General features: G+C 40.9%; 2 protein-coding genes across 4 annotated transcripts in view; one reads left to right on the plus strand and one right to left on the minus strand.

Moving 5' to 3' along the window:
* Positions 1-243: 243 nt before the first annotated feature.
* On the plus strand, positions 244-4,357 carry LOC105566481 (proteasome inhibitor PI31 subunit). The gene is made up of 5 exons (XM_012020528.1): positions 244-613; positions 1,945-2,094; positions 2,192-2,460; positions 3,787-3,939; positions 4,014-4,357. Exons 1-5 carry the CDS (start codon positions 467-469, stop codon positions 4,144-4,146), a joined length of 852 nt encoding a protein of 283 aa, XP_011875918.1. The 5' UTR covers positions 244-466; the 3' UTR covers positions 4,147-4,357.
* A 37-nt stretch (positions 4,358-4,394) lies between these two features.
* Positions 4,395-18,467, minus strand: part of LOC105566482 (protein tyrosine phosphatase type IVA 1) — a 32,596-nt gene continuing 18,523 nt past the window's right edge. Inside the window, exons 1-7 of one of the 3 annotated variants that reach the window (XM_012020531.1) lie at positions 15,295-15,868; positions 8,963-9,294; positions 8,788-8,858; positions 8,381-8,603; positions 8,157-8,288; positions 7,895-8,061; positions 4,395-7,781 (exon numbers count right to left, since the gene is read on the minus strand). In XM_012020531.1, coding sequence (XP_011875921.1) covers positions 7,670-7,781; positions 7,895-8,061; positions 8,157-8,288; positions 8,381-8,497 — 528 coding nt within the window. In that variant the 5' untranslated portion in view covers positions 8,498-8,603; positions 8,788-8,858; positions 8,963-9,294; positions 15,295-15,868 and the 3' untranslated portion in view covers positions 4,395-7,669. Of the gene's footprint in view, positions 7,782-7,894; positions 8,062-8,156; positions 8,289-8,380; positions 8,859-8,962; positions 9,295-15,294; positions 15,869-18,467 lie in introns of those variants that run through there. The other 2 variants (XM_012020529.1, XM_012020530.1) reach the window with 2 other exon arrangements.

Raw genomic sequence — 18,467 nt, forward strand, 5'->3', positions numbered from 1 at the left:
GCGTACAGCGTACAACCGAGAGTCGGTTACTTTTCCCAAAAAGCTGTTTACTCATTGGATTATCGGGCATGCCGCGGCGCGTGACGCGCTCACTGGAAACGCGCCCTATAAGTATGTACATTTTCTACAATTCGACCAATCATATTAAGAGTATGTTTTCTTTACACAAATCATTTATTTTGATTACAAATTCGTATGTTTGTTTAGAAGCACTGTCGGGGAGCTATCGGGTAGCGCGCGGGATGCAAGTCACACTTGCGCGTGAAAAATGGAAATACCAGGGAGCGCAGAGGCCGTAGAACACGCAGGCGCGTTTGCGTCGTAAACAGTTGCGAGCAGTAACTTCGTAACGCACGATGACTGCGGTGAATGCGCGTATAAACACACATGAAAATCGATAGTATTTACAGGCGTAGCGGCGTGCGCTCGAGAAATTTGCCAGCTAATCCGTCAGGTGATCGTCAGGATGACCGATGTGAACAGCGTGTTCGGCTTCGAGCTCTTTCAAAAGCTCTACCACGATGACATCGGTAAAAAAGAAGACGTCATAATATTGTTTGTGCACTGGTACTTGACAAAGGCCGGATTTAGATGCATTGGCATCGGAGATGAGGTGAGTTCCCCGGCAACAAGATAGACACGATGCGTCATTCCACGACCTAGCGATATCGAAATCGTCTTCATTTTTATTGCTCTTACGTTCCCTGCGCTCCGATGTTCGCTGTCGGCGCTCGTTACGTTACGTTCACCATAGAGTTTCAGCACCGGCAGTAATATCGGGACACACGTTAAAAGCGTCTTTCATAATATTCTTTGACGTAAGATTCTAACCTATACAAACTTACCCGATATTTTTATAATTGCACAGTTTGTTCTAGGTATCATTTTCTTAGATTTGAATGAAATATATTTAACTAATCGGAAATTCTTCAGTCGCCAGCAGAAATTAACATCAAATTTGGTTGACCATATCTGGCTATTTTGATGATTAAGTATCGCGACGTTTCGACCATTTGGTCCTTTTCTAGCAATCGTGACTAATACAAATTAAATTTTACGAATTAATTAAATAAAGTCATCACATCCGGGATAATAAGATGGCAATTACATAAATTGTGTGTTACCTGAGGTAGTCATGTACGAAATATATTTAATATGAAATGCATTTGAATGAGGGTGGTCTAGATTCAAATTCTGGCCGAGGTAATATTTTTCGCATTAAAAATTCTCTACGATGACGTGGGAGGAAATTGTGCAGCAAGCTAGTGAGCGTGAAAACGTTTAAGTCGTTTATGTGAATTTTATTGTTCCAACAAAGAAACTGAGTTTTAAAACCGAAAGTACTCGGCGCACAGACCGTGTTGGAAACTGGCGGTCAATTCTGCATCTTGCACTATAGAAAACGCTTAATGTTAGTGGCTTTGTCACTTCCTAACTGTCCCCTCAGAAAAATAGAACCGCGCACTTTTAACATTTTTACTATATTTTAAGATACAGAATTGACACCATGGTATATAAAAGTTCACGCAGTAACATCCTACTCAGACCGTATTTCTTATTTCATATTGAAATACATTTCTTCATCTAATTCCAAGTTGAATATGTTCAATTAGATTAGGCGTAGAGGAAAGTCCCCTATTACGAGACAGGATTCTAATATGGGATAGCGGGACGTCAGTTGATTCCACCATGAATTTATTGTCCTTGGAGTGAAATCTGTATAGTGGAAAATTCATTGTTAGATTGCGTAATCGTTGCGAAAAGAGATTTGTGATTCAATTTGGGCGTTGAAAACCTGCTATCTCATAATAGAGGACTTTCCTCTATTAATTATAAGTGATATATCAAGCGCATTCATTGTGCGTTTTAAAAGAATCTCAGACGTGCGTAATGTTTCATACGTAATTACTTAAAAAATGACATTTAACTTTACAATTACCTTAGACAGTGTTTGATGCATCGGAGAAAGGATCCGAATTACTCCCAGCGGAATGGAATTCACGTCCCAATTATGCGCTGCGTTACGTGCAAGATGGAAAATTACACGTGCTTCTCGGAGTCAAATCAGACGCAGATCTGCTATTGAACTTGATGGTAACTTATACGATGGCAGCAGCTTTTCAAAGTTATCTAACTATTCAAGTGACAGTGATTGCCTAAAATGTTGCCATTCAACATGTCATTCTTACAGAGACACCACGACAATTCTGTATTTAATATTCCGTTCCCCATCGAGGAAACTGTATCTGCGTTACACGGGCCTTTAGAGACTATAATGCCATCCTATCAAACAATGTTGCATAACATACAAAAAGATTTTGTAAGCCCGACGTGCTCTAATGACGCAGCGACTCAAACAACTGTATCAAATAACGGAAGTACCTCGGAGACTACTGCGGTTCCAGCACACGATGGTCACCCTTCACTGAGGGTAGAACCTCGTCGTCCGCCAGCGAATCGGTAATTCAACATTAATCGATTTGATTAACGTGTCCATATAACGTTTTATGTTAAGTCTTTAAGTTACAAATCTCAAGTGAAAAGAATTGAAAATGCAACACATTTCGCAACATCTATTTCTACACAAAATTTTATTATATTAACTTGTTATTATATACTACCTTATTAACGATAAAGAGGGATTTAGGCTGTGAGAGTTAAACGCGGTTATTAGGCTCTCACGGCCTAAATCCTTTTTTGTTTTTAATTTCGAGAGTCCAGTCACTCGTTTAAGTTTCACTTATTAACAATGTCTTTGCATTAGATGCCAATAGAATTTACAAATTTTTTCCAATCATTATTAAGATTTCCTGTTCTGAAATCGTTCCATTTCAATGCAGTGATCCCAGATCGTGGGATTTCTGCAGGGCCGGCTCTAGGCGCGTGCAACCGGTGCGCCGCACGCGGCCCCGCGGTTTGATCGGCTCCGTGGTTTGATCGGTCCCGCTTTCTTGTGCTAACCAAGTGACCGAATTCGCTACAAGATTACATTAATTACATACGTCTTTATGCAATTAATATACATATATGAAACAGAATTCAATGAGATATAAATTTTAATTCCCACATATTTGTTTGCACCCGGCCCCGCTTAGCTTAGATGAACCGGATTTCTGGCCCACGCGCATTAGTGGAAGAGTTCCGCTTGTGAGGTGGAGTAAATTTTGAAGATAAAATTTTTTATCCTGCGGGGTTGCATTATCCGTTTGCATCATCCCGCGCGAGGCCCGATAGTTGGGCCCCTGCATTGTATAACTTTACCAATTAATTGGAACGATACAGAGAAAACTTGTATACTTCTACAACGTCTATTGGTTCGTCGTGGCCGTGTCGGCTACCGTTTATTGGGTGCCGGGCGCCATAATTACAAGAAGAAGAAGAAGAAGCGCAGTAGCGCAAGCTGGAGCAGCCGCTCAGTAGCGTATACGTTCTCAACTTGAGGGTATAGATAGAACCCTTACAAGAAGAGTATAGGAAATATTGTACAAAAAGGTTTTCATCAATTAAATAAATGTTTAATAAACTGCTCTATATGATATATATATATATATATCATTAATATAAGTTTTAATAAAAAATCGATGTAAAAGTGAATAATAAATAACACTGGTCCCTATAGAAACCCCTCACGTTGCCTGTATGTACGAGTCTTTCATGGTAGTCACGTGATCACTATGTGCATGGCAGAAAGGCTTGCGCTACTGCGTATGCGCCAGAAATCCCACGATCTGGGATCACTGTTTCAATGTGATCGAGTAGGTGTGATTTAAAATTATTCATTTCTAGCCTTAGACCTGAATATGATCCTGCGAGAGTAGGACATAGAGATCTCCATCCACTCGGAGAAGGCGGTGGTATGATATTCCATCCATTTGAATCGAGACGTCGTCAAACTGGACGTTTACCGGGTGGCTTAGGAATGCCTGGAGTATTGCCGCCGTACGTTTCTATTAGTATGCCAGTCTACACGCGAAAGGGACTGTTTTCTAATTTAATCAAACGTTATATTGTAGAGGTGCGATACCACCAGGTGCAAGATTTGATCCTTTCGGTCCACCAGAGTTGGATCCATTCAGACAACCACGTCACAGACAACCCGATAACGATCACTTACCGCCTCCAGGATATGACGATATGTTTCAGTAATATGTTAAAAAAAATTACACTCGATAATAATGAAGGTAAAAAGTACAAGTATAGACAGTTGCTGTATATATTAAATGTCTGTATGATGCTATACTCCTTCGATACTTCTACAATATATTTTAACATATAAAGAATGGTTTGTAAGAATCATGTGTGAAAGATACATCATATTTCCCTGGGAAGGGGAATAAAGTTGGCAAGTTTATACAATACGCATCAGGGTATAAAAATGATTATAAACTGCCCCCTTTTTTTCACAAAACAACTTCCATTCCTTTTTATTTCGTTACTGATGTTCACAATGTAACAAAACGGTTTCCTGTTTAATTAAGAGGAATTGTGTAATGATAGATAGGAAATTATATTGAGAAATTAAACGATAATTTTCGCTTAAATTGCGCTAACTCGTTACTTTTATTTCTTGTTTAATCAATTTGTAGAGAGTGATTGTTCTTATTTTATTATGTCGGTTCAAAATAGAGGATTTTCTTTGCTATCTAAATTGTTCTTCCTTGAAATATTCACATTAGACGTATGATTAAACGCAAGAGATCTCTCAATACATAAAATTATCTAGATCCATATCAAATAGCTATTAAAAAAAGATAATTTTAACTAAAATTGCATTTGTCTTTCAAATAATATTAATTTTTGCAGCAGTTCGATTCAATTCTTCGAGAAATTAAACGTTCCATACTTTGTGGAATGCGTACTATCGCTTATAAATAAGCGTTATTGCACAGCAGAACAATTTTTACAATATTATATTGTACTTTAACATTTAATTTCAAATAAGACAGTATAAAACGTGCATAATTTTCTACTACAACTGTTATAGCATCACAGCTTGTACAACCTTGCATAATCCTTCTGCTTCTCGGTCTACACTTTTTTATGCACATTGAGAAAATTATATCACAGATATAGAAAGAAATATTTATAATTATTTAGCGATTTAATTATATATCTTGAAGAAATGAATCGTTGCGCAAGTGTAATAATTAAAGAAATAATGAAAATTATACTGGTAACTTTTAAGATAATATCTATTTCGTCATGAATATCTGTATGATTTCTTTCGAAAAGGATTATACTTAAAAACAAAAATATGTTAAATTGCTTTAATTATCGTAATTGTACTAGAATTAAACGAGTAAAAGTAATGGTACTTTTGCATCTAAGGTTGGATCATTTGCTTTTATATATATATATATATAGCCTATATATATATATCCGAATATCCCTCGTCCCATCCTCTGGTAAAAAATATTGCAGTTTTTAATATTACAAAAAAGGAGATGTACCAGATTGTAATTTCGATTCGAGTCTGCGATTGTAGTGAATGTACCCCATTGTCATTCGTTAAAAAATACGTATGATTAATTAAAGTTGTCTCTTGTTATCTGTCTAGTAGCTGAAGTAGGTAATCGATTACATTTAGTCGTCGCTTGTTATAATAGATAAATTGCCAATACACGATTAACAAACGTGTAATGATACGTAAGCATTACTATCACGTTCTGGAACACGACAGTGCGGGTGTCTCGCAGCAATTAAAATTGGTTGAACATAGCAATACATAGCAACCAGACTTGATTGCCGCGTAACCATTGTGCAATAGTTTCATTTCCGGAACGCACCCATTGTTGAGCAGAACAATCAAGAAGCAAAGACAACGCACGAATACAAAGTAATGTACATTCACATGAAATCAGCAGACACGCGTGAAATGTTCTAAGTATTATATTTGTTATTATTTTACGAGTGAATTTTTCTATCCTTTGAACACAGTTTAGTGTGGCGTACACAGCATCATTAACAATTTTACCAAGTCAGAAGACGATGATGACTTTACATAATATGCTTGTATCAGATTGAAAAATCTACTTTGACTAAAAGTTAGATATGCAAAAATTTTGGTAAAATTGTCATTGAGCTATGCTAATACGTGATATACAGCTCTGGAGTGATTTGCTTCACATTAGTTTCTCATTATCCATCATTCAAGTTAACGCAGATTCCAAGTCCAATAAGAGTTAAAAACATCCATCAGCGGTTCGGCATGCCATTGGAAATGCAACGCAATGTGTTTCTCTTTTGTTCGTCAAATTCAAAAAATTGTGATTTTAATTTGAAATACTTTATAGTTCTTATGCTGCGATTCACGTTTTATCTAATGTTTTTGCCAAATATTAGAATGTGTAACCCAAACATAAATTATTGCTGCCTAATATTTTATTAAAAAATATTTGTTAAAAAATTAATTTTAGCTATAATTAACAGAACAACTCTATATATACACAGTATATATAACGACAAAAAGGAACAGAACCAGTACTTTAGCTTTAGCATATTGTAATATTATGTTTTGCAAGTGTGATGTGTTTAACACATGCATACGTACTCCTTTAGCGTAAAATTAATCTTTTGTTAATTTAGTGTAGAAACAATTATGATGTTGAATATCGCGGAATTTCAATATATATTTTGTAGAGTTGTAACCGATACATTTGATCGAAAACAGCTTTCTGAAAAGTCGTTCTTTGAAAAGAATACATATACACGTACTTTCATTTTATTTCGAGAATGCAGATTGCAAAAAATGTATATAAAACTCCTTAAGATCATATTGTATTTAATGTTCAAACCAGATTGTTTTAATAGATTTTTTTGAAAAATATAATTGTATATGAATATAAATTCTCCTATTCAGACTCAATTCATACAAATTTTTTATAAAAAACAAATTTACTTTTTTATAAAAATCTTGTTCCATCTTGAAACATAATTTGTAATCGTTCAACATACAGATTTCAATTTTCCAGACTATTATTTGCAAATTGTAAATATTCTCTTCTCCTCTGTGTGTGTGTGTGCGTGCGCGCGCAATATAATATACTATTTCGATAAAATAACAAATCGAAAATGTACTGGGATGTGTTACATTCATTACAATTATAATTTCTCTACATTTTTCATTTTTGTAATTAAACAAATAATATATTTCTTTCGTTCATTACAACTGTTTAAAAGAAATTTTAGTTTCTCGTATCGAAAAAAAAGTATGCAACATAATGTACAAGTTTGTACATGTACGAATAACACAAAACTCATGTCACAAATTACAAATCAGCAAGGCTAAATGGCAATAATATAGCCAATCGTTTTTTAAAGAACTATTACCATTTTAAAACGTAACATTTTTGTTCTTTCATGGACAATATTAATCAAGTATAATACAATTTATTTTCATAAAAGGAAATAGCAACGATTTGGATGCAAATTCCCGCGTTAACAATTTCTCTCGGAATATAAAAATAAAAATAAAATCAGGTAATGCAAAATATGATTCAAAATTGGTTAATACTTATTACTGTTGCATTTCCAGTGATAGACCATTCAGAACAGATTTGCTACAGTATACCACTTGTTGTCAGGCGCAAAATTCTACACATTTATACCAATCAGTATGAATTAGTGACTTTTTTCGAACTTCTCTTCTCCTTTTCTAAAGTTGTTCAATCTATTGGATGCAGCAGGAGTTTTTTTGTCCATTCTTGAGCTTCAATCGAGACTTAGGACGATACTTTTCAAGAAAAGTTAACTGCTTTGCGTTTATAGCGCCTCGTCTTTTTCTAGAACAAAGAAAGAAAATGATAATGGAATCCATTTTCCATTAGCCATGTCGCAGTGACGAAATTCCACCTGTTTGAACGGTACAAAGATTACACAGTTCAAGATGTCTTACTCTCTGATAAGGGCAACAGCATCTTCGAACTTGAGTCCAAGTTCAATGAGAGCTAAAGCAACCAAAACTGGTGCTCTACCAAGACCCGCGACACAATGCACCGCCACACACGCATCAGGTGATTCTCGGAATCGGTTTTTCAGCAACTCGAACCATTCATCAACCACCTAGACATAAAAAGTAACGAAAGATACATTACATTTATTCACTCGAGTTTTCCCACTTTTATCAATCAGTAAGTATCTAAAGATGAAACTTTTACCTCGTTCGGTGGAAATGTACCATCATCGAATACCAAATCTATCACATTGATCCCTTCTGATTTGAGTTCCTCTACTTTGTACGTTGGTTCGCAGACTCTCACCACTTCCTTTACATTGTGCTTTTTCAGTTCCTATTAAAGAAATATAATGATGCAATTTAGACAGGGATGAAGATACAGATTCTTGGACAATATCTTGGACATCGTTTCGCTCGTATACTAACTTGAATAAAGGTATGGATGGTTTGATCATTGGGCCGATCAGTAATGAGGAACTTCATGTTTTTGTATTCAATCTCGGCGGGCGCCGGTCTGATATCCTTCACCCTCATGTTGCTCATTTCCTTCTTAACCACAGAGATGATTGTATATCTATCCCCTCTTATTGTTTTTAACTCTTAAAGATCTTGTACAACTTGTCTCTTAGAATCTCGTACGCGTGCCACACTATACGAAGCGACAAAGGCTGGATTTGACAACTTAGCCCATTAAATGTCAGTCTTATAAAGTTGTTTTTCATTTAACTAATAGAATATTTTATTTTTTTACAGAGGACAGAACCATGGGTTTACATGTAAATTTTAGGAAGGGTCGTCGGGGTGCAAACTTGGCCGAAAAAGGGCTACGTTACATTAGGCGGTGTTGATATGCGCTTTATTCTTCCCACTTGAGACTTTTTGACTATAATTCACGGAAGATTACCTGAAATAACCGATACAAATGTAGTTAACAAATCAATTTACATCTGTACTTGTTTCTCCGGAGCGCTTTTCGAAAGCTCTCCCCTTGGAGATTTCTGCACCTACCTATTTGGCACTGGGTGCTCCCTGTGACAGGCGCGCTCAGTATCTATGACGCTCGCATCTACTACGGTAAATTAATAATTTCTATTAAATTCTTCTATGTCTTGCGTGATGACTAGTTGATGATTTTTCTGGCTTCCCCGGTGATAATTGTCTACTACTTTAATAACCTTCTTCCTCCCTCCAAGGTGTTTCTAATCTTCCTCCCTTTACTTTAACAATATCTAATAATTGTCAGGGAGTATGGGCGTGTCTCTCTATTTGTGTTGAGCCTGGCAGTATTCTGCGCTATCCAACTGAAACTCCATGTATGTGAGGATGCACTCACCAGGAAACTGCAACATCAAAAGCATCCAAAGGGTGAATACAACCGACATACTTTTCGGTTACGCAATGAAATAATTTTCGTCGCGCGTTTTATTTTCATCATGCTTGCACGCAACAATAGCGAACTTTCGCGCGGTGCGACGGTCACGCGCCAGCGGGAAAGTTGCGCCCGATGCCAATTCTCGGGTGTGTTGGAAGCACCATTTTGTCCTCGCGTTCATCTTTTTTTCGCTCTATCTCGACAGTTGTGCGAACAAGATATTCGTCAGGATGGCACGATATTATTTCTTAATGAATTCAAGCAATTTCACCCGAGATTGAAATTAACAAATGACGAACAATTGATGAAATATCACTCGTCGAACGTATACTCCGGTGGAAATTGTTCTCAGAACTTTTATACGAATTGAGATTACTTTCAGAAATATTAAGAGTCTACTTCTTTTCTTACAATTTTTTTATATATGTAAACATTCTGAAATATCGTATTTCTAAGATCTCCCATTCTGTAACTTCTGAAAAAAATATCTTGAACTTTTTTGAATCTCGTAAGATTATGTCTGAAATTGTAGAATGGGAAATCTTAGAAATCTCAGTATATTCTAGAGAAGATACAAATTTTCTCGACACTTCTGAGAAGTGTAACGGGTTGCATAAAAAAAATCTGAAAGATTCTCAGAAAAGTTTTCGCCGGGGCAAGTCAAGGGTACAAGTTGCGGAAGGAACGTCTCGAGATCATTTTTAAATTAGCAAGAGGATGCTAATGTTGTACGGCAGCATCTTGGGTCGCAGTTTCTATAATAGTTGTTCTCTAGCGCCAAGCTCGCGTGTCGCGTTCGCCAGCGCGCGTAGTTGACCTCTCGATCTTTCGCCGAGACCGATTTGCGAAAGCCCGCTTTTGCGTAACGTCGATATGCGACGTATATGAGCGCCGCTGATTGACGAGAAAAAGCATGACCGACCGACAACCAGGCGCGTGCACCAGAATAACCGAAATTGGCAGGTGAGGAGAAGTTCGAGCGAGTAGGCGCGGGCTATACGCTTCGTAAAACGCCGCCAAGGCCAAATCCATCACGATGGCGTCGCGTCGCGCCGCGCCACGCGTCGACCGCCTTGTCTGTATTCTATTTCTTTAACGTGATGCCACATTGACTCTATCTATCCGTTTTTGTAGGTGTGAGCGGATGGCTCTACTCGGAAATTTCCGACTTCGATTTCGATATCGAGTGAGCAGCTGAGAGTCGGCTCGTGTAATACCGGTACCTCTACCGGTGGAGGGAAATCCTCTATTATGAGACAGCAGGTTTTCAACGTCCAAATTCAATCACTAGTCTTTTTTTTTCGCAACGACTACACGATCCAACAATGAATTTTCCACTAAACAGATTTCACTCCAAGGGCAATAAATTCGCGATGGAACCAACAGAGACGATGCCTATTAATTTAGCAGAAACTTCGCTATCCCATAATAGGGGACTTCCCTCTGCAGCATTTGATAGCGAAACTAACCGAGCTGAAACCACATCCGATGGCTCGATTAGTAAAAAATTGACGGCACACAAAGATGACGAGGACACTGCAAAGGAACCATTAGCTGTACAACGAAATTCCAAAGCGTAAAATTGCTTGAATCGGCCTACAAACCTATTTAAGCTATGACGCGCGTAAGCTAGAGCGTACGTTAGAGTGTGTGGAAATTCAATTTGCACTTTGTGCAGATGATATACCTCAGCTCTGCACAGCACTAACAATCTTCCGAGAATTCCTCTGAACGTCACGTTTCTCTATAAATCCCCTTTGAGTTCTTTAGGGGGGAAAAATGTAACTAATATATGTAGGTACAACACGTAGAGGAAAGTCCTCTAATACGAGATAAGATTCTAATATCAGATAGCAGGTGTCGAGCTGTAAACAAACCGCTGACCTAAATCTTGTACACCAATGCCCACTAATGTCCAGTGGGCATTACTTTATCCTATTATCTTATCTTGTTCGAGAGGGACACCACTAACCAAATTTTGTACACCAATGAGTGGACATTACTTTATCTTGTTTTATCTTATTTTATCTTTAATGCCCCAGCAACACCTAATGCCCAAAAAATGCCTAGTAATGCCCAGTAATGCCGCAAATCTGTACACCACAATGCCCTCAGCAGGTTTTCAACGCCCTTTCGCAACGATCACACGATCTAACAATCAATTTCCCCACTAAACAGATTTCACTCCAAGGGCAATAAATTCATGGTGGAATCAACCGATGACGCCTATTAATTTAGCTGAAACTCCGCTATCTCCTAGTAGAAGCCTATCCCATTACAGGGGACTTTCCTCTGTATATTCGTTTACACAAATCAGTTAGTAGTAGTACTTTAGCTGATTTTGCACAGTTCTTTATACAAGAACAAGCGAGGGACAAAGAAACTGCGGCAATATGATAAAAAAAATAACGTAAAAATCGGCTGACTTTAGTGACGAATATGTTTTGCATATGCGATTGAAGAACATTTAAAGATACAACCAGATACCGTCGACGGAATTTAGTAGAGTCGGATTTACGCGAAAGATGGTCGCGTGCTTTTGTAAACAGTAACGCAATTGTCATCGCGTTGCATGAACATGCGATGTCGCCGCGATGGCGATGTACGCGCTAAGAAAACAAACCGACCGGTTCCGTCTCGTACACAACGTGTCCAATTAATATAATCGATAGAGAAAGAGAGTCAGATATCTTGGGAACTCAACTCAAGCTGATAGTTTTCTTTACGAGGTTTTATAATTCGATTAAAGTCACCCTTGTCTCGCGATCCAAGTTGAATCTCGTTAGAACTTTCCGTGTGCCTGCGCCTAATTCGCCGCGGTGTTACACAAGAATCCCCCAAGATTTTACGCTCTCAGAATCACCGCAGCGCAATAGATTCGGTCTTGCACAGAGAAGTGGGCGCGATCGGGACATCGGAACCAATTCGTGCTTGCATTCACCACCGGAATCGTCATAGAGACTGTCGCAAGATCGACGACGCATTTGGTTCTCGTGATAGTAAACAAAATTCTATTTGCGTGTAGTTACGTCGCGAACGCTGCTCGGACAGATCGCAAACCGTGGGGCGACGTGCGAAGGAAATGGTGACAAAAATCTGCTCGCTCTATCGGTAGAACGGTATAATAGAAGCAATCCGCGGGAGAAAATAAACACGCCGAGTATTTATACGTTGAATATTTTTATCCTTAAATATTATCCGCTTGAACATCAAACAAGCGCGACATTCGCAGATGAGCTATTCAACACACAGGTATAGACGCAAGTATGTGTTGAAGCGTAGTTATAGGTACAATGCATATACGTATGCATGTACGGTATATACCCCAGTACGGGGGGGGGGGCGAGGGGGCGAGGGGGGGCGAGGCGAGGCGGGGCGGGGCGAGGCGAGGCGAAGCGAGACGAGAGAAATCGTGGGTCAGGAGTCAGGATTGAGAGACACAAGAATTTATCGGTGTCTCTCGAAGTATTAAACGTTTCCATGCGAAGGAAAATTTCGGCGTGTCTTCCCTGATCTCTGGCTAGACGCAAGAACAATTTCGCGACATTGTAAATTCCACGAATAATTAAAATGTAGCCGACGCTGGTAAAATGGCAAAGGGGACGATATGTGCGCGAGATACGCGTCAATAGCGAATATAAATTGAAGTCCCGAAAGAATAGTACTCTGCAACGCCGCGCAACACGTCGCATAATTGTCGCGGACGAATGAATTTATTGCTCGCTCGTAATTTTCCTTCGTCGCGAGAAAAACGAAAAGCCTTTTCGACGGGAGTCGAATACTAGATCGAGATCGCGTCTCCGTCGATCGCTGTAGAAAGGTAAAAGCGTCGGACGAACGAACGAGCTCACCGAGAGTGTCGGCGCGCAAAGAGAATTTTCGAAACTACACTTACGCCGCGGCAAAATCGAATTATTATTATATTATTGACACATTTATACACACACCCGTTATAACGACCACTATGTTGCGCTAACTTATAACTTATTTTATTAAACAACATATGAGAACACGCCAATGTGGGTCACAAGGCAGAATGTAGGTAGCCCAACTTGTAATTTTTTTGAAAATCGTGAATCTATTTTATGTTTTGGACTAACGAGCAAACCTACCCAAGTGGGGACACACCGATTTTGATGAGTGTTGAATGTGTTGTTTTTTCAGCTCAAAATAAGGGACACGTATTTTTTTATACGTGCCCATACGCACTTTTAGGTGGTGAAATACCCCTTTGAGAAAAATTGATTTTCTCTTTTGGGGCGAATATTGACGAAAGTGTAAGAGCTAGATAAAATTTTTTAAATGAAAGTTGAATGGTTTCAACAGTACTTTAAAACTACGAGCAAACCAATTTTTTTTATTTTTCAAAACACCCCCGCCACTCAACATTTTTATTACAATTTTGACAAATTTTTAGCACTAAATTAAAACTTATTTTGTTACGAATTCAACCGTATATAATAAAGGTCAAAGTTGCGTTAAAAAAATTGAGTGGTGAGGGTATTTTGAAAAAAAAATTTTTTTAAGTGCTTTGCAATAGTTTTAAAGTACTATTGAAACCATTCAACTTTCATTAAAAAGAATTTTGTCTAGTTCTTACACTTTCAATATTCGCCCCGAAAGAGAAAATCAAATTTTCTTCAAAAAAGTATTTTACCACCTAAAAAAGTGCGTATGGGCACATTAAAAAAAATATGCGTCTCTTATTTTGAACTAAAAACAACATATTCAACACTCATCAAAATCGGCGTGTCCCTACTTGGGTAGATTTCCTTGCAAGTAGGTTTAATTATTAATTCATTGCTGAAGAGGGTTTCGCTTTCGCAGACCGAAATATACAAGTGTATTGCAATGTTATGTGATCTTTAACATTGAAAATTGGTTGATACCAATATTATACATAATGTGTCACCACTTTCAGGGTGTTGGCCCGCATTGCCTATATGTTTTCTTTTTAACATCTCAACGACCAACATTGTTTTCCGTAATTTAAGTTATATTAATTAATAGACGTAATGTAAGGGCAATCAGAGCCAGGCGCTAGATATTGAGTGCGGATATAACAATCTTTTGTATATTATTTATTTGAAATAACTATGTCAAACGTTTCGACCAACTCATGTGGTCTTTCTCAATGATAATCAAAAACCCTAACGAAACGTTCGCTTATATACCAAATATTAAAATACATATGGACATTCACCTTCCATTGCTCGTATAATTATTGGCCTGTTGTTTTTCATTTGTCTTTACACGCAACGAGCTTATCTCATTATATTAACAAAAAAAAACCTATCATCGGCAAATTATCATGTGTTATAACAGCCACGGCCAGAATATATAATTAGTGTCATCGTGTAGGAATGTTGTATTATTTGGGCGGAGGTTCTCGTGCATCCTCTACGGATGATCGACAAGCACATCGATGTGCACCGGTGCATCTTTCGCCGACAAACAGCTGCGCCGCGCGATGCTGCTTTATTGTCGTGCCAATTTCCACCCGAGTAAAGCAGCGTTTATCGTATAACTGCACTTATTTCGAAAGCATGTGAAAACACGGCGATTCCATCACCAGCCTTCGGTCTATTAACGTATCGTCGCTTTCGACAGCCGCGTTACGTCGCGTTTATCGCGCGATACCCGCGAACTTTCGATAGCAACCCCGTTGTTCCTTCGAAAGACGCGCGAATTTCGGCGCGTAAAATACAATTTTCCTTGACCGCTCGACTAGCAAAATCCTTTCACTAGCGAGCACGCGGTGTCTTCTTGCACGCGCGAAAGGATTTTCGTAATTTAAAACCGCGCAGCGAAAAGTTAGAAGAAAGGAAATGACGAGAGCTGAAGTTTCACGTGTAAACGACGACGAAGCGTGTGCTTAATGGTATTTATCCTAGGATTATTCAGACTGTTTCATTTATACGGAAACCAGTCCAAACGCGAATTCGCCAAGCGATTCGTCAGACTCTACCTTATGGTCATCTGATAACAGTCCCGAGATAACAGATGCGAGTCCCGAGGTCACGGAAGCGTTCGAGATAATTAAGACGCAGGCGTAAAACAATTGCGTGTATCGCCACGCGAAACGGTTGTTAGCAACGTGAACAGATCACCGCACCATCACCAAGAAGTCACATCTTAATGTCGCGCACTTTCGCAAAACCACCGGGAATTTACAAGTCAGCCCGCGAAATCGTACTTTTCCGCGTCGTCCACATCGTCCAAGTGCGCGGGTCTGTTTTTCAGTTCCCCGACGAGAGTTCCAGATTCCGTGAACCTCTGTTCCACGCTGGCGCGTTAATAGTCCTGGACGCGGATTCGCGATCGAGAAGCTTGCATCTTTCCTAGCTTATGGAGAACACTCGCGGGTCGTTGCGGTATGTTACCGATTTCGCGAGCGAGCCGTGAGGGCGTGAGGCCCAGCGAGCGCGCGGCTGATTACTGATATCGTACGCTCGCCGTGGCAGTCGCGTCGAATCTGGGCCAGCCGCAGCGTGGCGATCAAAATAGCACGGCGTCACGGCGAGACAGCTTCCACCCTTCTCTTCATCGAGCGAGCAGTGGCGACTGGCGAGCACTCGTCATCCGACCCCTCCACGTACGCACGTACGCACGCACGCACGCACGCAGAGCGTATCTATGTGCCATATGCATTCCACACGTAATGTCCCTCCACTCCGTTGTCCGCTTCTCGCGTAACAGTAACGTTTTGCCTTTTACGGCGCATGGACGAATCGAGACCACGCGAAAACATCGCGTTTACGATCTTTTGTACACTGAAAAAAAGTCTGATAGATTCAACCGGTCGTCTGTTAGAAAATGGACGAATCAGAATTCCCTTAGGATTTGCCATGAAAGATATTTCGTAGCCAGAAGTTTGCTAGACCTCATTACACATCTGGCAAATCCTAAAGGGATTCTGATTCGTTCATTTTCTAACGACTGGTTAAATCTATCAGATTTCTTTTTTCAGTGTACACTTTTGCATCGGCGATAATGGGTTTGTTTTCTGTTCCTGCACTGGTGAACTAGTGCAGTAAGCTAGAATGAGAAAAAATATGCTTGTCTTACTCCAATTTATTGCACTAGTTCACTAGTGTAGGAACAGAAAACAAGGCTAATATTTCGTCCGTTTCGAGAACGATCGCAACCATTGAAATTGAACACCGCCACGCTCGATCGGATTTCCTCCAAGGCGCCTCGCGGCTGGCGCCGCCTCTGATCGACCGACTTCGATACCGATCGACGATCGTGTGCCAAGTGGCACGTAAGCATATCGGATTTTCGAGCCGATAATCTCTACGCGGAGAGAACCGGGTAAATCGCTAATCGCTCGATCGACGGACGCGATTTCCCGTAGTCGCCGCGCGTTCAGTAACGATCGGTGGATCAAAATCGCGCGATTATGCGAGCGTCGCGGGGAGGCGGGACCGGGTATCGACGGTTGCGCGTTGTTGCATGGGATTGCATGGGATTGCATAAGATTGCGTTGGATTCTTTTGCCACGCCGCCACGCGCAAGCTCGATAACTCGGTACCGATCCGCGCACGAATTTCACCAACGGCCTCCATTTTTATTATCACTTACGCCACGCGCGTCGCACGCGCGATCCGTCTCTTCCCGCTTCCCACTTCCCGCTCGAGACTATGGAAACGCCGCGCCGCGCCGCGCCAGCCGATTGGTAGGCGCCCGCGACTTTCACGGTCATTCTCGCTACGCGATCAAGAGAAAACAAGATCGCACGTATGACGTCAAGACTCGCCGAGCCGGATAAATTACTAGGTCGTCTCAGTAGCGTACGTATTTATACGCACTGTCGCCGGACACGCGCAACTTATCAACTCGGTCTTGCAACCCTATGCGATCCGTTTCGGAGAACTCGGGGATCGATGGCAGTACGAAGAAGCGACCAGCGGAATTCGACGAGTTCCCCCGAGGGGTAACACGCGTTAACACTGTCAACATCGTGGCCGATCTATACACGGCGAGATAACGTCCTGGTACCGCGCGAGACCCACGCGTCCTTCGGGCACGAAACGTTTTCCGAGAAGCCGCGACGAAAATTATTCACCGCTTTACGGATAATCTCCCACGATTGCCCTTCGATCTTCGTTTATCGATAGACAGAGCAGCGATGTTGCTTTCTCATGGGGTAGAACGAGAGAGAGAAAAAAAAGAAGACATTTGGCGACGACGGCAGTGACGTCACCAGGAATCAATACGGCGGGCACGGCCAGGAGGAGGCGTTATGACGTCGGCCTGTGATGTCACTGTCGTCACTCGCACGTAACAGACGCACGTTATACGTGCACGAATCCAACCAGCGGGGAACTGTCGCGGTCGCGGTCGCGGTCGTTACGTCCCCCAGCTGAAAATGGGACTGAGGCAGCCACGCGCGTCAGTCCTGCTCCCCTTATTAGAGATACGACGATATTAAAGTGGAACGACGGACATCTGTCTAGGTCGCGAGGACTGTACTGCACACGTCCATGCCACGTCGAACACCTCTGTTGGCCTCCGCACCTGCGACTTTTGCCGTTTCTTCATTCCCGACGTACGCCGCAGCACCACCAACTTTTCCAGACGACAATGAGGCAGCGGGGTTGAATGAGCCGTAGGGCAACGAACCGCGCACCCGTATTAAGCCCGTATCAGACTACAGACTCCCGACTCTGACTCGGACTCCCGACTATGATTCAATCAATCACAGCGAAGCACCGGCCGACCCTGAGGACTCGGGAATAGACGCCACTCTAAGGCCCGGTCTACAATGAGTTGTTAGTCGTTAGTCAGAAGTCGGAACTATATGTCGGTCCTTTTTCTTGCACCCAAAAAGGAAAAGGATCAACATATAGTTGCGACTTCTAACTAACAACTCATTGTAGGCCGGGCCTAATTGGTTGAATCATAGTCGGGAGTCCGAGTCAGTAGTCGAGTCAGAGTCGGGAGTCTGTAGTCTGATACGGGCTTTAGGCAACATCCATAACGGCGCTATCGCCGACAGCAAGATTTCTGTCCGTCTAGGACCAGGCTTGTCCGACAGTTTCCCCCATTTTAGCCCTCAACTACGCGGGCGGGGTACAAACGTACCCTACCGCACGCAATTATGCACATATTTCTCGCGTGGCAAGCGACGTTGCCGTA

The sequence above is a fragment of the Vollenhovia emeryi genome, unplaced genomic scaffold, assembly GCF_000949405.1.
Source record: "Vollenhovia emeryi isolate VEMERY1.0 unplaced genomic scaffold, V.emery_V1.0 DF939144.1, whole genome shotgun sequence".
NCBI classification, from domain to species: domain Eukaryota; kingdom Metazoa; phylum Arthropoda; class Insecta; order Hymenoptera; family Formicidae; genus Vollenhovia; species Vollenhovia emeryi.